This window comes from Aspergillus piperis (assembly GCF_003184755.1).
Source record: "Aspergillus piperis CBS 112811 unplaced genomic scaffold BO85scaffold_24, whole genome shotgun sequence".
Taxonomy (NCBI): Eukaryota; Fungi; Ascomycota; class Eurotiomycetes; order Eurotiales; family Aspergillaceae; genus Aspergillus; species Aspergillus piperis.
The window spans coordinates 265,635-290,149 of NW_020291614.1; the positions used below are offsets into that span (position 1 = coordinate 265,635).

The 24,515-nt window shown below is 29.7% G+C and overlaps 4 protein-coding genes across 4 annotated transcripts; 1 reads left to right on the forward strand and 3 right to left on the reverse strand.

The window, feature by feature from the left end:
* Window positions 1–12,576: 12,576 nt before the first annotated feature.
* On the reverse strand, window positions 12,577–12,732 carry BO85DRAFT_381844 (uncharacterized protein; the record flags this gene model as incomplete). Its single annotated transcript, XM_025656441.1, has 1 exon — window positions 12,577–12,732. A coding segment is annotated over one exon (156 nt), but the record flags the coding sequence as incomplete, so codon positions are not given.
* Window positions 12,733–15,910: 3,178 nt separating this feature from the next.
* On the reverse strand, window positions 15,911–18,069 carry BO85DRAFT_453167 (putative tetrahydrofolylpolyglutamate synthase). The gene is made up of 6 exons (XM_025660999.1): window positions 17,889–18,069; window positions 17,597–17,835; window positions 17,386–17,550; window positions 16,441–17,336; window positions 16,232–16,386; window positions 15,911–16,174 (listed from the first exon to the last, which is right to left on the reverse strand). The coding sequence occupies exons 2-6, from the start codon at window positions 17,612–17,614 to the stop codon at window positions 15,951–15,953; spliced, it is 1,458 nt and encodes a 485-aa protein (XP_025511299.1). The 5' UTR covers window positions 17,615–17,835; window positions 17,889–18,069; the 3' UTR covers window positions 15,911–15,950.
* A 342-nt stretch (window positions 18,070–18,411) lies between these two features.
* On the reverse strand, window positions 18,412–19,923 carry BO85DRAFT_453169 (uncharacterized protein; the record flags this gene model as incomplete). Its single annotated transcript, XM_025661000.1, has 2 exons — window positions 18,679–19,923; window positions 18,412–18,530 (listed from the first exon to the last, which is right to left on the reverse strand). A coding segment is annotated over exon 1 (910 nt), but the record flags the coding sequence as incomplete, so codon positions are not given.
* A 675-nt stretch (window positions 19,924–20,598) lies between these two features.
* Window positions 20,599–24,300, forward strand: BO85DRAFT_381720 (LipA and NB-ARC domain protein; the record flags this gene model as incomplete). Its single annotated transcript, XM_025656434.1, has 9 exons — window positions 20,599–20,696; window positions 20,797–21,022; window positions 21,087–21,146; window positions 21,198–21,267; window positions 21,318–21,547; window positions 21,603–21,798; window positions 21,848–21,985; window positions 22,032–23,076; window positions 23,127–24,300. The coding sequence occupies 9 exons, from the start codon at window positions 20,599–20,601 to the stop codon at window positions 24,298–24,300; spliced, it is 3,237 nt and encodes a 1,078-aa protein (XP_025511301.1).
* Between the last annotated feature and the right edge of the window lie 215 nt (window positions 24,301–24,515).

Genomic DNA, 24,515 nt, shown 5'->3' on the forward strand with positions numbered 1-24,515 from the left:
GCCCCTTTTTAAATATAAAGCTTAATTATAAAAGACTTATCTAATTTAATAAGTAGCTTAAAACTTGACAGATAAGCTTTTTGAAATTAGAAAAACTGTCTGTGAGCCTTATATAAGCAGGCTTGGGATTATCTTGGCACGAGCTGAGCCGGGCGATCCCGAGCTTTTTGGATGAGCCTTGCCATGTCTAGTTTTTAATTATTTAAATTATTAATTAATTATTTAGCTTAGTTAATATAAGAACTGTATTATTAAATTAAAAGAAATTATTATCTAAATACTGGAAGTATATCTAGTTAGATTAAATTTTATAATATTATCAATAATATCTTAGAAAAATAATACTGAGTTTAATATTTTATTAGTTATAGTCTGAATATTATTTTTTTCCTATTTTTTCTTATATTATATTTTTATTACTTTAATTATCTTATCCAGTTTCTCTCTGGTTCGTGTATTACCAGTATTCTAAGATTTTATTTTAATAAACAGGAAAAGTACTGTTATACTATTTAAATTATTCTCTATTAATACTTTATATATTATTTACTAAAAATCCTTTATATTATAATTATTAATTTAAGAATTATTATATTTAGAATTAATAGGATTATCCTCCACGTCCAGAACTGCAGTGATGTTTAAAATACTTAATTTAAGAATAATAAAATATATATATTTATCTTTTTATTATTTTTTAAAAATAGTCTTCACGTGTTCGGTAATACTATGTAACTTATATTAATTTAAAATATTAAAAATATTTATATTATAAGCCTGTGATATCACTATATAAAAAATTTTAATTATAAAAATATAAAGTGAAATTTGCTATAAGTAAGTTCAGAAATAAAAAAAAAAGAACTAAAAATAATCTGGTTATTTCTGAGAAAATAATTTTCAGCCAGTTATTAATTATAAAGAGACTTATATTAATATATTATACTTATTTATGTTTTATTAACTAATATTCAAAGGCCATAACTCTTTCAGAAATTAAATAATATTTAATAGTAGTACTTAGTTAGATTTAAGAATTAAATAATTTATATCTGATAATTAATACAGCTTCCCTAAGAATTTAATTGAATTAAGATAATAAAGATAGTTTATTTATTAATTATATAATTATTAATACCTATATTTTCACCAGGATTAGACTTAAATAAGAAAAATATTCTTTAAAAAATAGTAGAATTAATAAATAATATTACTAATATTATTATTTAAATAGAATAAGTTATAATTGTGTGATTAAATACTAGAATTATTATTAAACTATATTAATAATCATAGGTTTTATTCTGTAAATACTATATAACAGATTATATTTTCTATTATAAAGCTATATCTTATATCTTTTAAAGATATTAGTAAATCTAAAAATTTTATAATTTAAATTAATTTAATATATAATTAAAAGCAGGTTGTTAATAAAAGCTAAAATTACTTTTATTACTAATTATAATAAATAAATTATAATATATATCTGTTAGAACTTGGAGATATTTAATAATATTAAAGTTTTCTCAAACAGTATTAAATATTCTTAGAATATTATTTTATTAATATTTAAAGCTGTGTTAGAATACTTAAAGAAAAAATTAATTTTCTACTTGGATAAATTAGTAGTTATTATATATAATAATTTTAGAAAATATATAATTAAACAGAGTCTAAATGAGATATTTATTTTTATTAAATAGTTAAACAAGATAGCTTAATAAAGAATAAAGAAATAAAATATAGATTTATAAGATTTTTATTTATATAATTTATTTTCTTATTTATAAGACTAGCTGGTTTACATGGATGAGTTAGACTATAATAAGAGAATAAAATTTTGATAAACTGATTAATTTTTTCTTAGTATTATACTAGTTCAGATTTTAAAATTTTACTATAATTAATATTATCAGATACTGTTTATTTATATTTAGAAGAATATTCTCTTATCTTGAATCTTTAGAGACTTAACTAATATTAATATATTTAAGAATTTTATTAAATAGCTTTTTTATTACTGTAATAAATAGCCAGTACTGAGATTTATAATTATTATAAATAATATAGTTTTTTATTATATAAAGTAGGTAAAACAGATATATCTAAATATAAGAGTTAAGCTGTTATATCTGTTATTCTATTTTTTAAATTTTAATCTTATTAAAAAGTTTTTTATTAAATTTATATAATTTATTAAGCAGAGATGGTATAAGTATAAAGAAAATCTAGATTAAAAATTTAACAGATTTCTTGAATAGTATATTAAAATAATTAGTTTAAGAGTATAAAATACTGAAGGCTATTTTTGGCATGCAGGTATACTGATAGATAAATATATATAGTATTTTATAACTGTACTATACATATAGAAAAATAGCTTATATAGATTAATCAAAGATAATATAATTATTTATTTTATTAATCTGACTTTTTATTATTTATATAATAATAAAAGTTGTCTATCCAGTATCTGATATCTTTTATAAATTAATAAGTAATATCCTATTTTACTCCCTGATTCTTGAAGTATTCAGAATTACTTAACTCATTAATTTAGTCCAAGTTTAATTTATTATCCAGAGCTATATCATATGTTTTATAAGATTTATTTTTTTATAATTTATTCATAATTTATAACTATTGTTAGTCACAGTAGGCCTGGATATTTATATTATAAAATCTTATTATTTTAAATCACGAAGTCTTAGTAAAACAGATAAATATATTTTATTGTGTAACCTGTGCGGGAAGTATATTTATAATATTAATTAATAAATAAACTGATTTAGATAAAAGATAACTATAACTTTTTTATTCTTTAAACTACTATTTTTTAGTCTTATAAACCTGCTTATAAATTATATTGAATATATCTTTATAAAATTCTAATTTTTTTTATTTTTTTTATATTAGATTAGGTTCAAAAGCTTATCTCTATATAATTTATAATATTTCTTTTTATATAAATTTCATTAATAATATAGTTCTAATTTACATAATTTAAAATAATATATTATTATATAAATATACTTCCAGGCTGCAGGTTCTCCAGTTAATTTTTTTTATATTAATTTTCTGATTAAGGTTTTAAAGTATACTTTGGATAGCAGAAAATATATTTTATTTATTAGTTACTCTGTGACTGGCTATAAAATTCTAGTTGTTATTTATATAATTAAATAATATTAAGAGTTTCAATCTCTTGCTGGTAAGAAAGTAATAATTTTATTCAAAAAGCTATTTCTTAATATTAGGCCAGTGTCAAACCCTAGGATCGCTTCCCTGTCCCAGTTAGCTTAGCTTCACTGGTATACATACCATCAAATTGGATCAAGGTAAATCAAATTGGATCAAGGTAATATCAGACTGATAATCTATCTAAGAATAACTAGTCTTAGATAAGAGAAAAGAAATAAGACTAAATAATACTGTACAGTTATCTGTAAATAAATATAGATAAGTATTATATTACTAAGTTTTTAAAAATAAATTATTTAAAAATAATATAGATTAAGCACGAAGAACAGAACTAACTAAGTATATAAATAAGTATTCTTATATATCTTATTCTTTATATACTATATTATATATTATCTAAAATAAATTAGTAATTAATCTAATTATGGTTTTAAGATTCCAGTATATCCTGAGTATACTTTTAATAGTAAATCTAATAATAGATAATTATATAATATAAAGCTGTTCTAGATATTATAAAAATAATTTAGAATTCTTCTTAATAAAAATTTTTAATTACTTAAGTACTGTCTTTATCAGTACTTTTTATCTAATAAATCTATTTTATTAATAGATTAACTAGCAGAAATCTGTAATATTACTTTTTTTTAAGATTTCTTATTTTTAAAAAATATAAAGGTACATGCCCCTCTATATATATTAACTAGATTTTTTAATTTCTTTTTCCTAGAATAAATTAATATGTCTTACTATTATACTAATTATAATTAAATAAAAAATATATTTATTAATTTAATAAGATTCATAAGAACAGTTATATTGTTAAAAACTTTTATAAATATTATTTTCTGAAAAGTATTTCTTATATTATAAATTTAAAAAATCAAAATTGTACTGCCTGCACTTATTATAATTAAAAATATAAAAAATAATTTTATAATAATAAAAAGTAGAATAAATTAAAATAAAATTAGTTAAAAATATAAAATAAATTTACTAAGATTCTGGTTAAGCAGGCTTATATTTCTATTAAGATAATTTATTTATTTAAATAATAATAATTTCTAAAGAATTATAGTAAGCGGATATTAAATCATAATTTAAATTTATTAAAATAATTAAATAAAAAAATTCTTTAAATATTAAAAATCTCCGGGAGCTAGAGCATCTAGTTAATAAATATAATATTATTTAATTTACTATTATATTAAATAATTCTAATCTAATTTAATTAATTAGGTCTTCTTTCTTCTGGATAAACTTTAATTTATTTATTAATAATATTACTTTATAAGCTGGTAGCAGCCTGTCAGATTCTTAATAAATTCTTATATATTTTTTAAGATATTATATCCTTTTTATTTTATTAAACAATATAATTTATTGCTAATTTTCTTATAATCCAGAATTTTTTTAACTTTATATTCTTATTCAGTATTATTATTAATTTTTATATTTTTTATAATTCTAATATTCTTTAGTACAGGTTCTAATAATAAAATATAAAATATTAAATAAATTTTGCTTATTAATTTTAATAATTTTAATTTATAATTAACTAGTCTCTTCTTTTCTTTAATAATAAATAATTCTAGTTTATAATAATCAAGCTTCTAGCTTAATTATTTTATCTTAATATTTTAATAAAGCAGAAATATTTTTTTTCTTTTTTTTAAGTTAGGTTCCTTTCTATATTAGTAATTATAATAAATTTTACTTTGTAAATTCATGAATTCAATATCTTAGAATAATTAAATATATATATATTTTATAAATATAATAATATTTTTTATTATATCAGTAACTAGTTGTTTTCCTAATAATACTTCCAGGGATCTTAGATAATAACTGTAATTAGTATAAAATAATAAGACTTTAATTATTAAATAATTAATATTATTATATAAAAATTATATTATAGGCAACAGATCTGTCTAATTATCTTATTAATAATTAATATAATATTTTAAATATTATTTAATTATCTGGTTAAGTCTTTCTATTTATTTATTTATTTATAAATAATAAGTTATTATTATTTATTTTTTAATTCTTATAAGATCTGCAAGCAATTTCTAGAATTTTCAAATAAATAACTTATCTTTATCTAATATAATATATTTTAATATTTTATAATTTATAATAATGTTCTTCAAGAATAATTCTATTATCTATATTACTATTATTATTATTTTATTTAATATAAAATAGATATATTTAGTGAGACAGTCAGTAATAATTATAATAATATTATATTTTTTTAATTCAGATAGTAAATTAATAAAATCAATTACTAACTATTTTTATAATTATTATAATATTTTCTATACTTATATTTATTTATAGAATTAATACCTCACGGGCTTGTTCTTAATATATATCTTATATTATTTAATATAATTATATACTTTTTATCTGAGATTCAGGATATAATAATTTCTAATAATTAATTCTATAATTTTTTTAACTATTAAATATTCTTTAATTAATTTATTATAATATATAATATATAATTATGATTTATATTCTTATGCTCGTTAGTATAAAAATTAATTGATAAAATTAAATTAATTTTTTTATTAATAATAAACTTTTCTAGTAAGCTTCTGTTTATTTCTTAGAATATCTTATTTTCTTTAATAATATTAGCTAATTATCTAGTTAAATTACTGTTAATTTTTAATATTACTGTAAGATTAGCTTTGTTATAACTAATTAATTTATTCTTATTTTATTTTAAAATAACTGGTTTAATAATCTTTTCTCTTATTTTATAATCTAATCTGTAATTTAATATATCTATATATTTATTTTCTATTTTCTTGCAGTATATAATATGGAAATTATATTATAATAAGATTTCTGCTTATCTTATCTGTTTCTTAATTAATTTTTTAATTATTATAAAATAAGTTAAGTTCTTATAATTTATTTTTATAATAATAGTATATTTTACTTTCTTAAAATAGATTCTTTATTACTTAAATACTACTATTATAACTAGTAACTTTTTATTATAAATATTATAATTAAGTTCTGCCTGAACTAACTTTCTTAAGTAAAATATAATTAATCTAGATTCTCTATTATTTTCTAGCTGTATTATATATATATTAATAATATAGTTTAATATATTAATTTTAATAGTTATTTTCTTTTCTGGATCATGTTGTACTAGTATTAATAATATAATAAATTAATATTTAATATCTTTAAATATACACTGCTGTGATTTTTTCTATCTAAATTTCTATATTTTTTTATAAATTTAAATAATAGTATTATATAGATAGTGTACCCGTCTATAAATTATTAATAATAATTAATTAATTTAATAAATTATTAAAATTCTTTCAGATTTTTAGATTAAGGCTAGTCTCTAATAACTTATACTTTAATTTATTTAATATAGACTTTTTTTTATAAATATTTAATATTTTAAAAACTCTGTTTCCTGTATATAAAATTTATATTTTTTAAATAATTTATATAATATAAGTCTTATATATCTTATATATTCTTTCTCAGTTCTTAAGAAAATTAGAATATCATTTAAATAAATAATTATAAATCTGTCAAGATACTCTTTCAATATTTTATTAATATATTATTAAAATAATATAGATATATTAATAATAAATAATCTATATTTTATTCTGAATATAATTTTCTATTTTTTATTTTTTATAATATATATATAATAATATGCATCTGTGATATTAAGCTTAATAAATTATTATATTTTCTATATCTTATTTTAGGTTTCTGAGATCAAGAATAAAAAATATCAGTTCTTAATTATAATTATATTAAATAGTCAGTAATCTACATATAACCGTAAACTGCTATTTTTTTTAGTATAAAAAGAATCTTATATTCTGCAGGTAACTTTAATAATCTAATATTATTTTTAATTTATTAATTATTAATATATTTTTGTAATGCCTGTAATTTCTTTTTAAATATTAAATAAATCTTTCTATATATTAGTAATTTTTTTTTAATAAAGATAGGATAATCATGCTTTCTATATTAAAATAATTTAGATTATTCTAATTATTTAAATAGATTCTTAAATCTTTTATATTATAATAAAATATATAGGTTACTTCTGGTTATAGCTAGAAATTTTTATAAATTTTTTAATCTTATATTAATATATTTAAATCCCTGCCTGTCCTGAGTTCTTTAACTTATATTATTAAATTTATATTTTTGTATATAAGTTTCTTATTATCTTATATTATTAATCTTAAGTTTTTATTTTTAATTCTCTGGTCTTATAACCTAGTATATATAAGTTTAATCTTTATTAATACTACTTAAATATAACTTATAATATTCTTATAATATGTCTGGTGTCTATCCTGGTAAATATATTAATTTATTAATTTATAATAATTTTATTATTACTAATATTTATTTTATGATTTTTAAAATATTATTTTTTTAAATCTCTTACAGTACCTGGCATGTTAAACTTCTATAATATCTTTAATTTTTTTATAAATTATTTAATTCTTACTTTAATTTTATATTATATAATAGACTGTATAGATCCAGACCTTATATCTAGTTTTTAATAATATTATCTTAAATAATTATAATTTATAAATTAAAGACTTTTAGTTTTCTAATTAATTTATAGATTATGATTTCTGAGTTATGAAATTCTTAATATAATATTATACTATTCTAATAATATTATATTAAAATCTATATATTTAAAATAACTTATTATAATTATAGATATAGTTCCTAACTTGACTATTAATATAAAAGTTTCTAGATTTTTTCTATTTAGTTTTATAATTAGTTTTAATTTTTTTTCTATTTTTTAAGTATCCCCAGTTACTATATAAATTATAGATTATAAAATTTCTAGTTATACTAGAGTCTACTAGTACTTAAGCTGATTAATCTAATATAATTATCTGGATTTTTAAATATTTTTTTAATTTAATAATTATTAACTATTAGTCTGGCTAATTAGATTTCAGTAATTTTAAATATTTTTATTGAAATTTTAAATTTTCTATTTTTACTATATAATATATTATATATTAATTATTAAAGTATATTATTTAGTATATTATATCATGGTGTGAGTATTATCTATATTTTATATATAAATAATTAAAATTAAAATATAAATAATAATTATTTCTAATTTTTATTATTTCTAGTACTTTCAGTCAGTATCCTGTAATATATTTTTAATTATAATATAAAAAATATATATTTATATAATATATAATTTAAAAAAGTTTATCATGTTTTTAATATCTCTTATTTTCTTTAAAATATTTATATAAATATTTTTTATAATTATATTAAGAATCTGATCCAGCCACTCTTACTTTTTAACTAACTTTAAATAGACAGTAATAATAATTTATATTATTTTATTTATATATTAGATAAAACTCCAGATAATAAAAATATTTCTGTAGATATAATTTCCAGTCTTTATTTTATATTTTTTTAATATCTTAAATTCTAATATAAATAATATTATATAATTTTTTTAAATCTTAAACAGAATCATACTAGATTCTTTTTAAACTTTTTTATAATATAATCTAATTAATAAAAGATATTACTATTAGTATTTTCTTAATTTTCTTTATTTTTATCCTGTTATATTAAGCATAATTTACTAATTTCTAATAAAAATTTTTCTAGAATATTAGATATTTTACTAAGTCTCTTCTTACTAAATTTAAGATTTTCTAGCTAAGTACTGTACTTTTTATTTAAAAAATTAAACTTATTTTAAATTATATCAGAGTATTTATTCTCTAGAGTTAACTTATTACTATTATTAATTTCTATAAGCTAATTAAATAATTTAGATAATTAATAAATTTCTTATAACTCTGTTAATATTATTAGCTTATTTATATTAATTTATTATCTTAACTAGTTTTAATATATCTTATTTACTGGTACTAGTAATTATTCTTATTATATAATTTATAATTTCTTACTATTTAATAATTTAATTTTTATTTAAACTTCTAGTTATTTATTAATAATATTATAGACTTCTCTGGCCTAATCTTTATTAATAACTTTTAATTATTTTTAAAATTATTATTATTTTTATTTATAATCTTTTAACTAATAACCTGCCTTACTATAATTAAAATATAAATAATTTTTTTATATCTTTCAAGCTTCTTCTTAGAAACTTTATTTAATTAAATCTGGTACTGCATTATATCCAGCTCTATTAATTTTAATTTATAAAAATCTTTATATTCCAGGCTTCTAGACTGTACTGGCTATTTATTATTAATTTAATAATTTTATTAATTATTTTATTAAGGTATAAATTTATTAATTTATTATTTTTTCTTCTATTTTATATTATACTTATATAATTTATTATTAATTTTAACTATTATTATAATTATTCATTAAAAAATATCTAGTTATTTTTATTAAATAAGTTTTTTTTAAATCTCTATTTTAAGTTCTTTCTTAAATTATATAATATAGATATTTTTATTCCAGTTTAAATAATTAATAACTTACAGAAACTTAGAGATATACTTAAATACTAATCTAATTTACTTAAATTATTATAGTTTTTATTTAATATTATATGCTGTATTAATATCTCTGAATATTTATTGAAAATATTTTTTAAATTTAATATAACTGGTAAATATTTTCTTAATATTATTATTCTAATTCTCTATTAGTTTTTTCTAATATTTATAAATATACAGTTTAAATCAGTTAAATACTATTCTAATTAAATAGATAAATATAAAGAAAACCTTATTAGCTTTATTTTTAAATTTCTTTTTATTTATATTAAGATATAAGTCTAACTAGATTAAGAAAATCTTAAATTTTACTTTATTATTATTAAATAATTCTGATAATTTAATTTTAACAGATTTAATTATTAAATAATTTTAAGTAACTGGTTCTATTATTCTAAAATAATAATATTTTCTTATAATTAATTAATTATATTTATTAATTTTTATATTATTAAATTCTATTACTGTCTTCTTTCTTAGGTACTAAAGTCCTGTTATAAAGTATATAATAAGCTTAAAATAATTAATATAATAAATAATTATAATAGATAATACTTATACTAACTAGTACTTAATATATTAAATTCTAAGATTACTTTTCTATTCCAGTTAGCTTAGCTTTACTAGTATATATATTATTAAACTAGATTAAGGTAGTATCAGATTAATAGTCTATCTAAAATAACTAATTTTAGATAAGAGAAGAGAAATAAAACTAGATAATATTATATAGCTATTTATAAATAAGTATAAATAAGTATTATATTATTAAGCTTTTAAAAATAAAGTATTTAAAGTTAATATAGATTAAGTATAAAGAACAAAACTAACTAAATATATAAATAAATATTTTTATATATTCTATTTTCTGTATATTATATTATATATTATTTAAGATAAATTAGTAATTAATCTAATCATAGCTTTGAGATTCCAGTATACCCTGAGTATATTCTTAATAATAGATTTAATAAGTAATTATATAATATAAGGCTGTTCTGGATATTATAAAAATAATCCAGAATTCTTTTTAATAAGAGTTTCTGATTACTTGAGTGCTGTCTTTATCAGTATTTTCTGCCTAATAAGTCCGCCTTACTAGCAGGTCGACTAGCAGGGGTCCGTAACAGCCAGTTAATCTCTGCTTTATTAAATTATTGAGTAAGTTTATTATACTAAGAAACTATTATTATAATAAATATATTATTTAATATAATCTTTTTATATAGATATTTAAGATATAATTTCTTTTTTAACTTTAATTAGAAGAATAATCTTTAATAAAATTTAGAAGTAAGAACCAGATCTTATTCTATATCTTTAATTATAGTTTTTATATTAAAAGTATTTTTTTATTTAATTTAATAATAAATATAGATAAGTAGGTTTTTATTATATATATTTTTTCTAATCTAGTCTCTGTACTAGAGGAGCGGAAGTTTATCTATATAAAAAAATATATAATTAAGAAGTAAAATATTTAAAGAGAATCAGAGAGCTGGTATTAATAAGACTAAGATTTAATATTAAGAAAATATAACTGAAATTTTTAGAAGTAAATATATACTATAGCAACTTGTTATATTACTATAATTTATTTTAGTATAGAATATCATTATTTCTAGGACTAGATAATTCTGAACATATTTTTTCATTAATAGAGATTCCTGTGGTTAGTAATATTAGATTAAAATTTATATATTATACTGTTTCAGTAGCTGTTACTTATTAATAAATAATAATTAATAAATAATAGCTACAGGTAAAGAGGATTAGGAAATAACTATCTTATTTTATTATATTAAATAATAGAAAATATATTGTATATTTATTAATTATATAAGTTATAATAAGATAAAGATACATGGTTACTAGAAAAAGGAAGTTAATATTATATAGTTTATTTATAAAAAATTAGGAATAAGTATTTCTAGCTTCCTGGAATCTATGGTACCGGGGTAAGAGATTTTATATATTTTTATAGATATCTCCTGTAGTTAACTATTATTATGATAGGATTGTGTAAATTAATAAGCTATTAATATAAGAATATAATTCAATATTATTTTATATATATTTCAGGTATTGTATCTTCAAAATTCCTGGTTATTTTTATTTATAAGCAGGTGGCTCTCTATAACTTCCATGCTAAGGTATTGGCAGCGGGGCGAGAAAACAATTGTTGTGTGTTTCAAGGTCAGTGGGATTTCGAGACTGACTGTAAAGCCGACAGTCTTTATTGTCTTGGTTCGACACTTGTGACCAGACAGACACGAGAGAGAGGAATTATTTTTGACAACATCCGCTAGCAAATCGCCATTGATATACTACCTGTAAACAAACATCATATTGCAAGTTAAAATAACTGAAGTTATGCTCAAGGTGCTGACATGTGCTAAATAGTATAACCAAAAGAAAGGAAAATAAGAAATTATGGAATCTTGATAGAAGATATTACATTACTAATATTGCCTGCTCTTCTTTTACTATTTATTTAATAGTGATCTTCAAGAGCAGAAGAAAAGATTTAAGAAGATTAACATTAAGATTTAGATAATATAAAGTTATTTTTATTTATATAATTTTCTTTTATAAGAATACTTTCTACATGACTCTGTCTGCCTCTTTATTAATTAGTAATTTAATTCTGTATAATAAAAGTTAATAATCAGGATCTGTTCTAGCTTAATATTTTATAGAATATTAGCTAGCTAGAGGTCCTGGTATAAGATTTCTAAAGAATAGATTTTTTTCACAGATTTTATAATCTTACATGTTCTTTTATTATACTTAATCTTAATATAGACTTATTTTTCTAGATTATTATAAATATATAACAGATCTTGCCAGCTTTATATATAAAATAGAATTTAATTAAATTAATTATTTCTAGAAAAACAGGAACAGCAGAAGCCTGTATTTTATTAAATATATAATATATAGTTTTTTTATATTTAATCTTCTTCCACTGTCAGGAAATTATTTTTTTATTAATTATAGTATATTTATATACTGTATAAATAATTTTAAATAAGATTTTTAATATATTATAATCTTCTAGAGATATATAATTTTAATTGATATTTTTATTTAGTTATTACTTAAGTTGCTTAATCAGTATTTTAATATTAATAAGATATTAGCTACTGTTCTCTTTCTATTAATAAAGTATAATATTTAAATAATTATTATCTAGCTAATTACTATGTTACAGACTTTATAAATATTTCTAAATATAAAATTATATAATGTATTACTGATCTTGTCTACTACTTTAAATATATTAAGATTCTATTAGATATATTGATTATTAAGTAAATAGAAATAAAAAAACAATAGAATTAAATTAAAATTATATTTTCTTTTTTCTAGAGCTTAATCTGTATTAGAATTAGAATTATTATATAAAGTTAAATTGAGTAATATACAGTTAATTTAAGATTAGATAATTATTTAATAAGTATTAGCAGGGAGTAGAGTAAGAGATAAAGATAATATATATTTTAATATAATAAATTTAGAGCTTATATATTCTGATATTATATATTTTAAATTAAATAAGCTTTTTTGTAATTCTAATTCTGGGATCTGGAAATATATATAATTAAAACTTATTTTTTATTCTAATAAATTCTTTATAATATTTTATTATTTCTAGTCATAATATTATAAACAGGAATTTATAAAATATAAGTATAATACTTAAGTAACAGCTATTAATAATTATTATAAAGAATTTAATTCATCATCCAGATTAATTTTTATATTAGATTTATAAAAATAGTAATATAAAATACCTGATTATTATAAAGGACTTACAGTAAAATAATTATAAATTTTTTAATCAGATATAAGTATTTAAATCTTTCCTGAAGTATAATATAATATTTTTAAATTAAAGCTGAATTAATTAATTAGATTATATTATATTTTAATTTTTCAAGCTTTTCTGTAGGAATAGAGTCCAGTCTGATTATTTTATTCTAGAATAATATTGGTTATAAATCTGCTTAAAAATTTTTTATAAATAGTTTATAAAGCAGCTTATACTTAACCATTATAATAATTATATTATAATTACTATTAATATAGTATATATAATATTGATCTAGTCAGGAGTATCAGGAACTTAATAATTTATCTATTTGTGACTAGTTAATATTAACTGTATTAAGAGTATTAGTATGATTATTAAACTAGATTATATTATTTAAATAAAAATTTTTTAAGTAGCAGATATCTTGCAGAGCTCTATAATAATATTATAAATATAATTTTTTATATTAAACTGCTTATAGCTTTCTAAATTTTATTTATTATTTATTTTTTTTATTAAATTATTACTCTAAGTTCTCTAGTACAAGGCGAGGTAAGAATAAATATATAGTAAGCTGACTGGATAATATAAGATAAGTATAAATAAAATAATAGATCTTTAGCTGCTTAGCTGTATAATTAGTCTAGTATAAAAGTTATAACAGACAGTATTTTCTAGTAAGTATTGATATCTTTTTTATTATAGAATAAGATAGACTTTTAGCTTACAGAGATTAAGAAAAGTAGATGTGATAGAAATAAATAAGCTCAGTAAAGATTATTTATTATATTTATTTTTTTTCCTGGTCCCTTTCCTGCTTTGCTAGTTGTTAGTGTTTTTTTACTTGTTTTCTAAGCTCTGCTTCCCGCTAGTGTTCCTTCTCAGCTTTTAAAAAGAGCATTTTATAGTCTGGCAGACTGCTGTTATCCATTTACCTGATATTTGTTCATCAGAAACTGTTAGTTGATTTTGATTAACACTCATCTAGGCGGGCATGCGGAGAGGTCGCCGTAATGTATCAGCTGACCAAAGAAGTTGGTGAAAGTGATTTTCCGGGTGACGATCAGGGCGGCTTATAAGATGAGGACTTGGTGAGTGTCTAGAGCACAGGCTAATGGTGAGTACTGCGGTGCGGGTTCCGGATGCAGAGCACGCCTGCGGGGTATGATTTTTGTCAACCGCAGCGAACCTCAGTGCTTATGGGGAATCATTTAACGGACTCCAACATCTCGGATAAGGCCCACCCGCTTCGGCTCACGCACGCGTCAGGCATCCCATGACCCCGAAACGCGTACTTTTTCACCGCAACAGCCATCGATCGACCCGATTCCCACACATTCGTCTACAACCAAGTTCCAACTGATCAGCTATTTAGACTGGCCACATGCAGATCCGGATGGAACAACAATGGAGAGGCGGAACTGCAAACTCGAAGATCCATGGCCATTTGCTTTAACACGGAGCGGGCAGATTCTAGAACAGCCAAATTCGTTTCAGGAGTTCCTTGATATATCGGTCTCTTCCTGATTTCGTCGTCCACTCGAGGGACCCGTGACAGACCAGAATCAATAAGGCCATCACAATAATCACCAATGTCCAGCCCTATAAAGGTCTGGTTGTAAGCAAAGTTTCAATCGATGGAGAATCTTGGTAATTGAAATTTGGCCGCAACTTACAGGGTCCGTGGTTTTTTCTTGCATAGTGATAATATGACTCTACGCATAATAATTCCTGGCAATAGACGCTTTCATTTGAGTAGGTTCGCTGCAGCCAATCGAATAACTCGGGGTAGTCGGCAATCAGACAGAGCGGATCAATGTCGTGACCCTAAGCGCCAGAGCATCGTTCGTATCGACCACATATTATCTATCAATACCTTCTAACGTGGGCTATTGACTAGTGCCTGCAATACTTCACAGCCTGAGCCTGAAGACAGCCTATATCAGCTTATAGCATTGGCCGATATGGCTGCGGAAGTCGAAACGTAGTACCGCAGTGGTCCTCCCCACATAATGAATGGCACTTCATTGGTCTGTTATACGGTAAATTTCGTTGTGGTCCCCATATATCGAAACCTTGGTCTTGGACTGCTGCGGGCCAATGTGGCTAACTGCCAAGAGAACCGATTGCTTTTCACATAGCACAAGGTTCTAAATATGCCAGAAGGAGAGAGGTTCCGTCTCAGAATTTGCCGGCAGTAAACGCCAAAGTTGAAGCTAGCCAGAGTTGTATGTGGACAAACACATTGCACTCGGAAGTTGTAAATAGCGTTTGTGCAAAGGAGAATATAATATCTGCATAGATGACTCTGACAAGCATGCACACATACAAATGGAAATCGCAAAAACAGTGAAATTACAGTGTGCGCCGTATTAAGACTCTAATAGATTCAGGGCTCCTCCAACCAAATGCAAGCTTCCAGTCACAAAACATTGAGCTCCACCACATCTAGCAGCGATCTGTTCCGCAAGCCTTATCGCCGATTCAATGGTTGGCCTGCTCGAAACGACCGCTTCAGGATCCAGCCTGCTCCAGATCGCAGTATATACAGAGCAAAGATCGGGAAAAGGCTTTTCTGGTACTTTGAGAGTTTTATCTGTGGAGTAACTGATCAGCGCAAAAACAGATAATTGAGCTGTATGCGGAATCTTACCTAGTCTGCTAGTTCCATCATCCCTTTCGTTATATGTAGTGAAAATGACATGTTCTGGCTTCGCACCCTGTTCTAATAGCGCACGACCTAAGCACTCCACTAACACCCTACCGTCTCGTTCCTCCGAGAAGTGGCTAAAGATTAGAACACGACATCTGCACAATGTGGTTAATGGTCGGCATCTCTCGTTTACTTCCATACTAACTGACCTGCGACAATTTACGGTACGAGTATTCTCTGAGAACCACGCCGCCGCTTGTTCGAGGCTCAAGGTATTGTGGGCACCGTCTAAAAACCAATGACAGAAACCTTTCTCTATGATCTGAAATCTGCCACCCCAGGAAAAGCTGTCGACGGCGCGAGAAATATCTTCGGCATTCAACTCGTGTCCAGGTGCTTTAACTTGCACAAATGTTCTGACCAATTCGACAGCTAGTGAGCAGTTCAATCTTTGGACTGGAACACCCAACACTTTAGAATTGTCAGGAAGTGAGGTATTGACTGTGACAAATTCCAGATGTGTCCGTTTCTCGGCTGCGCGGTTCCGCAGCATTCGAGCAGGAACAGCCTCCTGTTCAAGGGAGAACGCAGGGACTCCAGTCTTGAGGATTCCTGCTTTATGCCAGGCAATGTCCTCTAGCGTAGGTCCGAGTTGTGCTACGTGATCCATGCCAAGAGATGTAATCCCAGTCACAACGGGGTTCTGCACGACGTTTGTGGCGTCGTACTCTCCACCATGATGTGTTTCGAATATTGCCGCGTCAACGTTCTCCCTTATAAACGTGTGAAACGCCAATATGGCCAGAAGCTGCAAATATCGGGGCAGTCTAGCACCTTCTTTATCCTTGGAAGGGTTCTGCGTTATGATGCGATCCCAAACTTCGAAGAAGTATCGTGCAAAAATCTCTTCTGTGATGGGTCTGTCGTCAATCTGTATCCTCTCTCTGATACATTGCAAATCAGGCGAGGTATATAATCCAACTCGACTTGGAAAACCTGTCCTCAGACCATGCGCACGAAGGAGAGAACGAGCGAAAGCGCATGTGCTTCCCTTGCCCTTCGTACCAGCAACATGAATTATATTCAGGTTGTTCAAATCGGATTCCTATAAAGCGTGAGAAGAAGTACGCTCCCGTACAAGTTGACATATATACCGTGTGCCCTAGCATTTGCAGCCATTCCTTCATCCCGTTCAAGCTAGGCACACCCCTAACTGTCGGGGTATTGCTCGGGGGCGCTGCAGTTTGCTGTTGGAACGTTGCGGCAGGGGTTGTCGGTCGCGCTTTTCGCCTCCGAGTCTCTAGGAGCTTGAGTGCATTCTGTTCAAGTCAGTATAGAGAGCAGTATATTGCCGGAGAGTAATACTTCATAATTACGCTTCATGTTGCTAATGCGCATGGGTAGCTGACTTAGAAGCAACTCCGGGGGAAGATCATTGCTGTGACACTACCTGTGAGATTAGCAAGGTGTGATTATCATCTCCGGTCCAGAGAGCCGCGTGATCACGTGCTGGCGCCCCGTCCGGCTAAGCAGCTGCTGAGCACCCCCACTCCAGTTATTTCGTTCACCAGAAGGATGAAACAAGATACTGCCGTTAGCATGTGGTAAGAATAGTCTCTTCCGCCTAACCTGCAGCTGTTACTGATGCTGTTAGCAGTCTAGATAATGCGACAGCTGTGAGCTAGTGTAGGGCCATTTGCCTATTTCCTTTGCTCCGACCATGTCGATTCCGTCTGCCCCTCCCGAAGATTATGTCGGCGTTAATGGATCGATGGAACCCCTAAATACCTTTGCGTCATGGTTGAGTGAAGCCACAACGCAGGAACACTGGCGGCCCTATCGTGGAAGCAGTGTGGTGGAACAATGCAGTCACCCGGATCGGGCGACCAAGGTTATGCCTCTCATCAAGGCTGCGGGTGTTGAAGTAAGCTCAAAATCCCATTGTGTCATGTTGCTTTCTTACTGAGTACACCTCTATCGCAAGACCAGAGGAAAGGCGGCATTTCTCATTCGGTGTCATGGTCCTTGCAATGAACGCCTCGGGCCAACGGATTTCGAAACTTTTCCAGGCGATCTGTTGATTTTGAACAACGGCAAGCGGCTTCCATCAACTGCAGACGGGAAGCCTCTGATCATGGGTAGATGGTTGTCATTCAATCAGGCAGTCAACATTGCGGTCGCCTCAGGAGAAGCTCTGTACCTGCTCGCCATTTTCAAGAAGCGTTGAAGGTATCTAAGTCAATGCCATAATGTTCGAGGGCAGAGTTGTCCGAATCTTTATCATAATAAGATATCGCATGTATGTTGTCCAGATCAATTCGGAAGTTATCTGTTATCTCTGTTAATTGCATCTCTTGTTGAAATGTCCTGCACATACCGGAGTCTTGCCATGTGCCTCCAAAGTCCGAAGTAACGCCTGTTGGATATGGGTAACCTGACAGTTAAAGATGTTAGCACGGTTCCCGCAGACTGTAAATCACAGTCGTGGCTCGCACAAATATGTGTGCCTTTCTCCTTCATTTCTTGAACCACCGCAATATGGGGATATTGTGTACCTGTGACAGGTGTGTGTGCCACGTTCGGAACAGGTTCCGAGAAGATAATCTGTGATTTGTTCCGGTCGGAGTCGGCTCCTGCCAAATTTGCAGCAGGATCGCCAGTGGCGGGTTGGGTGCTGTAACAGCGGTGTGTGGATGCTTGATCACAGGGGGGAGCTTTGCTTGGTGTCTCAATTTCATGAGGGGTAGATCTTGGACATGGAACATCATGCTCATCAAGTGGTTTTCTGAGTTCAGCTGCTCCGGTCCTAGAAAGCGAATTTCTTGCCGAGCATTCTGTAAACCGTCCGTGATCAGGCACTTGCTCATCTAATGTATTCGGTGATTTATTGGCACCATTAGGCCACTGGTAACGCCGACGGGATCGAGGTTCTGGAATGCTCTTCTTCTTTGATAACCTTGGCGGTTTCCTCCTGCTCAAAGTCTCCACGATAAAGATGAAGTCGCGGTGTGGTTCGATGTCGTCTATGGACCTTAGAAGTGCCTGCAGATGCCGTTCTGGGAGGTGCTTGAGTAGTGTCACGACCTGCTTGTTGTCTGTTGCTGCAGTTGCGAGAGCAGCTACAGCACGAATACCACCATGGTTATAAAATTTCCCTTCCAGCGAATGTGAGTCCGTCCTTCCAGATTTACATTCACTGACGATGGTATGTAGTCGATATGGTGTTCTTTGCCGGCTGGATTGAAGGGATCGGCGGAAACAGTCTCCTAATTGAAGCCGAGCTAATATGCCTTCGTCCATCGGACATAGAAGAAAAGCTTCAATCAGTGCTTCAATGACGAGATGAGGCTGTTTCTCCAAGGCAGCCTCGATCTCAAGCACATCGTCGTTGAGAAGTGCCTTGAGTTTGGATTCTGGTCGGGCCATTGCTTGTCTAAGGACGGTTGGCAAAATTGATTCCGAAAATGTTTTGAGGGAGTATGTAGCTCCTTGGAGGATCTGACGAGGAGAAGGTGGCTTTCAGCTACTTCGGTATTGTAGAAATTGGCGTGAGCCAAAATCTCCATGTTTAAAATTAGCACTAGGCAGTATCTGAGTGGATTACTCGGCATTGCCGCAGCACTCCACGAACGCTAACGTACATTCAATATAAGGGTAGAAGTATTTAAATAAATACTGGTAGCCTATCTAGATTTGCGTCGGTTTCATTGATTTATGTCCTTCTTTTCACCCGACACTGCTTCAAAAGGTCCAGGCCACATACTGCCGTCTATGAGGGACAAACAGGCCGATGCACATACCACTGTAACTATTACGGTTCACATGACAACTCCGCCGACAATCGTCTATGCTTAACTGCATATACTAATTAGAACCATGACACTGCCTGTTTTTGGGGCTACAATTCTTCGGACTTTGAGAGTGCATCATGAATCCTATTCTTACCATCGTGCTGACACATCAGCCTCGCTTATTATCACGTGACTACGATTGTTCGCTGATACTATTAAGTCCAGTCTGCATGAACACACCTGGCGCCTTTCCCATCGTACCCCGCTCGGCAGATCCTATCCTCCTAACAGGGGTCCGTTATTGGCCTGATTCGGGCGGGACGAAGCCGCCCTAGGCAGTCCGTTCAGGTGGTGTGATAAGACAATACCCTGCGGTTTCTTCCGTCGGCGCTTATAGGGGCTTTCGGATTGGTGATGCTCGTGTGACAGATGAACTTGGTCGTATCTCCTCGGCGTATGGTGTTAGTACACGTGTCGTCCCCTGGCCCAAGCGAGATGTATTTAATTGCCGATGGCTTCTTTTATTAGCGTTTTTATGCTGTCCTGGATGCGATTGCGAACGGTTACAACATCATGATGACGGGCGCAAATAAATACGGAATCACGGTTCTCTATGATCCTTCATCCAACAGAGGAGAGGGCAAGATACATAAACCGAGTGATATCGTGTTCGAGTAAGAATTATATTTTCATTCTCTCCTCTTTGGAGACTAAAAGCCGTGATACACAATCATTGCGCAACATAAGTCGAGTTGATAATGACCAGCTTGATAGTTTAGTTGCTATTCATGGCTTGAACGGCGATCCCTTCGACACATGGACTCATAAAGACACGGGAGTCATGTGGCTAAGGGACCTCTTGCCTGAGGCATTACCTAACATTAGGATAGCGACTTTTGGCTATAATGCTCGCTTTAAAAATTTTACCGCCCAGCAAGACCTACGCAGTATATCATTGAAACTACTCACTGAGTTGGCTGACATAAGATCAGCTGCAGAAGTAGGGAACACAAACAACATGGTTATATTTATGATTGGATTGCTTTTGCTGATCTAGTACAAAGGAGAAGATCCGGCCCATTGTGCTCGTTTGCCATAGCTTGGGTGGAATTGTCGCGAAGAAGGTGCCTGATTCCAGCCTCTGAAGCTTAAACACTGTCTAACTCTTGCTGAAGGCTTTATTGATTGGTTGCTCTGACGAACAAGAAAAGGTGCAACAGGCAGTGTATGGGATCTTATTTCTTGGTATGTAATCGCTCTATCGAATTTGATGATACTTCCTAACAACCTGCCAGGTACCCCGCACAATGGCAGCAACCTTGCTGTCATGGGCAAACTCATGGCAAACATTATTTCCGCATGCTCTCCTCTGAGGCCTCCACGCACTCTTATTAGGGATCTGCAGAAGGACTCTGAGGTCTTACTAGAGATCACGGAGGACTTCGTGAAGAGAAGAAGGACGGTGCATCTCGTTTCTTTCTACGAATTGGAACTTACTTCCATCGGCCCATTCATTAAAAAAATGGTAGTACTTCCATCCCTAGCGTCATTCGCAGTGTCGCTGTTAACATTTATAGCAGATTGTAGAACAGCAATCCGCAGTATTGAATGTCCCTCACGAAATCACAGTTCCTCAATTTGCCGATCACCGGAACATTGTTAGATTCAAATCTCTCCAAGATCGCTCTTTCCGTCCCGTGGTTAGTCGTCTGAAGGAATTTGCTGGCAATCTTCATGACCTCTCCACTTTGGAGAGAACGCCACATATGGAAAGAGGTAGGTTACCTGCTTACTAGCATCGCTTGATGATAGCTAATGCGAAAAGATCCCGCTATTCCCTTCGACATTTCAACCGTACCTTGTTCGACTCTATTCGGTAGAGCTGATATCCTCGAAACAATGAGGATGTACTTCGACCGCAATAAAGGACGGACAAGATCAATATTTGCCCTGTGCGGTCTAGGTAAGTTATTAAATTCGTTGTTCGATGGTGGTTGCTGACTTAAGAGAAGGTGGCTCAGGAAAGACACAGACTGCCTTACACTATCTCCTCACGAATACTTCAAAATATAAGAGAGGGGTGGCTTTTCTGAACGCAAGCTCCATTGCTTCATTAGAAGCGGACTTTGATCGATTACATGACCTTCTCCACCTTGGCGATTCGAAGAGCAAGATAAGTTCTATCAAGAGCTGGTTGGCGAGACCTGAAAACACCGAGTGGCTACTTGTCTTTGATAATGCTGATGATCTGGAGTCAGTCCCTATCCAGAAGTATTTACCCGCCGTCAATTGGGGCCATGTTATCATCACTAGTCGTGACCAGGGTCTTATCGGGACTGTAGCTAATGAGGGTCACGTACTCACGCCTCTGGCGATCGAAGACGCAGTGCAGTTGTTACTGGAAAGGGCCGGGATCCAGCAACCGTGCCAAAGTGAATTTGAGGATGCCAAAGCCATTGCTGAACTTCTTGGATCACTTCCCTTGGCTCTGGTGCAGGCGGGAGCATTTGTACGCTCACGACATAGGTCTCTGGCAGATTACCGGAGACTTTACTCGACACGCCGACAGGACCTGCTCCGGTTTGTCTCACGTCTGGGAGACACGGAAAAAGCAGTCTTAACAGCATGGGAAATAAACTTCAAACAACTTGAACAAGAGTCACCTGATGCAATCCGCATTCTTCTTCTCTTCTCGTTCCTAGAGCCATCAACCATTTCTGAAGTAATCTTACATCGAGGGACGTCTTCACAGAAAAGATGGGACGAGTACGGTGAGGTGACAGAGATCCGCGCAGAGGATGAAGGAGTGGATGCCCGTTTATCAAGGGTTATACAAAGTGAGTTTGACTTTGACGTGGCAGTTGAGAAATTGCTCGCTTTTTCGCTCATATCCTGCAATGCTGGGACTAATGGATTCCGAAACTTTTCTATTCATCCGTTGGTCCAGTACTGTGTGATGCAGCGACTGTCGCAATCAGAAGTGAACAGCTGGCGGAAGCAAGCCCTGCTACTCATTTGCCATGCATTTCCGAGGAATAGGTACATTGAGCCACTGTATGTTATATACGACACCCATTGAGTGATAAAATCTGACATGTTCGCAGTAACGGAGAAATGGGAAGAGTAATATTACCTCATCTGAGCCGAGTTCTTGCTGAATATGACGCTATCTGCATTGAGGATGGAGAGCAGGGTTGGTTCCCACGCGAACTCGCATCGACCCTTATTGCTGCGTCACGCTTTTCAAACGCAAATTGGAAAGTTGAAGCGATAAGTCGCGCCAAAAAGTTAATGGAAGATAAGAACGATCTTTACCTACATGCCTGGCTTGCGTACCGAGAAAGTTCAATCTTGAGGATGTCGGGGAAGCACGAGGAATCGGAAACCGCTTTAGAATTTTTCCTGCGTCGTGTGTCTTCTGAGGAGGATGAAAAGTTAACACCGAGACTCAATTCGCATCGTGGTGACCTAATCATATCATATTCTGAGAATCTGATTCGCCAAAGAAAATTCCCTGAAGCCAAAGCGGAGTTGACTGAATGGACACCGCTGCGTGCAGAATACTCTACTCTTGAAAGAATAACCTTACGAGCGCGAGACATAACTCTAGGTAAGGTTCTTCGCTTTCAGGGTCTATTTAGGGAGGCTCTTGACTTGCTTGAGAGTGTTCTCCGGGATAGTCTCCTTGACGATTTCTTTGAGGGCTCAGGTTGGTATCGAGCTCTGGTCTCCGGGATAGCAGAGCTGTATTGTGAATTAAATCAACCGTCCGATGCCGAAAGGCTCCTCCTACGAGAATTGGAACCAATGAGGGAAAGAAAAACGCAGGACATCAGCACGGGCCGACGTCTGCAGCTATCACTTGCAGAAGTGTATCTGCTGCAGCACAGGTATACGGAAGCGGAGTCACTTCTACTTGCTCTCCAGCGTGTGTTTTCAACCTCGGGTGCACCAGACTATACTACTCAAGTCAATATCTTCCGTGTCTGGATTTCGCTTGCGAGGATCTCTCATTTACAGTTACAGTGGGAAGAGGCGCTACCACGATGGAAAAACGCATTGGTAGTATTGGAGCAGATTGGACTTGGGGGAGGTTTCAACGCCGGCATCGTACGATGTTCTATTGCTCACATACTTATGATGACTGGCCGTGAAGTCGAAGGAACAGAAACACTCCAAGCGGCTAAGGTAAATATCGCGTCAGAATCCCGTGTCTTCTGGATCGCCGTGTTCAATTCGCAATGGTGTGACTTCATCCTGGGCCGCGTCAGGCTGTGAAACAAGACGGCATGGTTCTACTGGGAAACGTTCGGTCGTCTGGTAGGCGACCCCTTTTCCACGTCACAGAAAGCGATAACCGCATTGATCGCGGAGATTCGGGTGCGCCGGTACAGTATCAACTTGGAGCAGAGCGGTAAAGAAGAGAGAGTTGATGTGGAAGAGAGCACGGCGCTGAGCAATAAAAGGACAGTCTTGTGGCGGGTTACTTTCCG

Bases quoted from the DNA above. Each gene is read 5' to 3' on its own strand.
- BO85DRAFT_453167 (XM_025660999.1), bottom strand. The intron at 17,337-17,385 runs GTATATATGTCA...CACGCTTTATAG, and splicing joins TGCAAATGCTAGGGCACACG to GAATCCGATTTGAACAACCT. The intron at 16,175-16,231 runs GTAAGATTCCGC...GTTACTCCACAG, and splicing joins TGATGGAACTAGCAGACTAG to ATAAAACTCTCAAAGTACCA.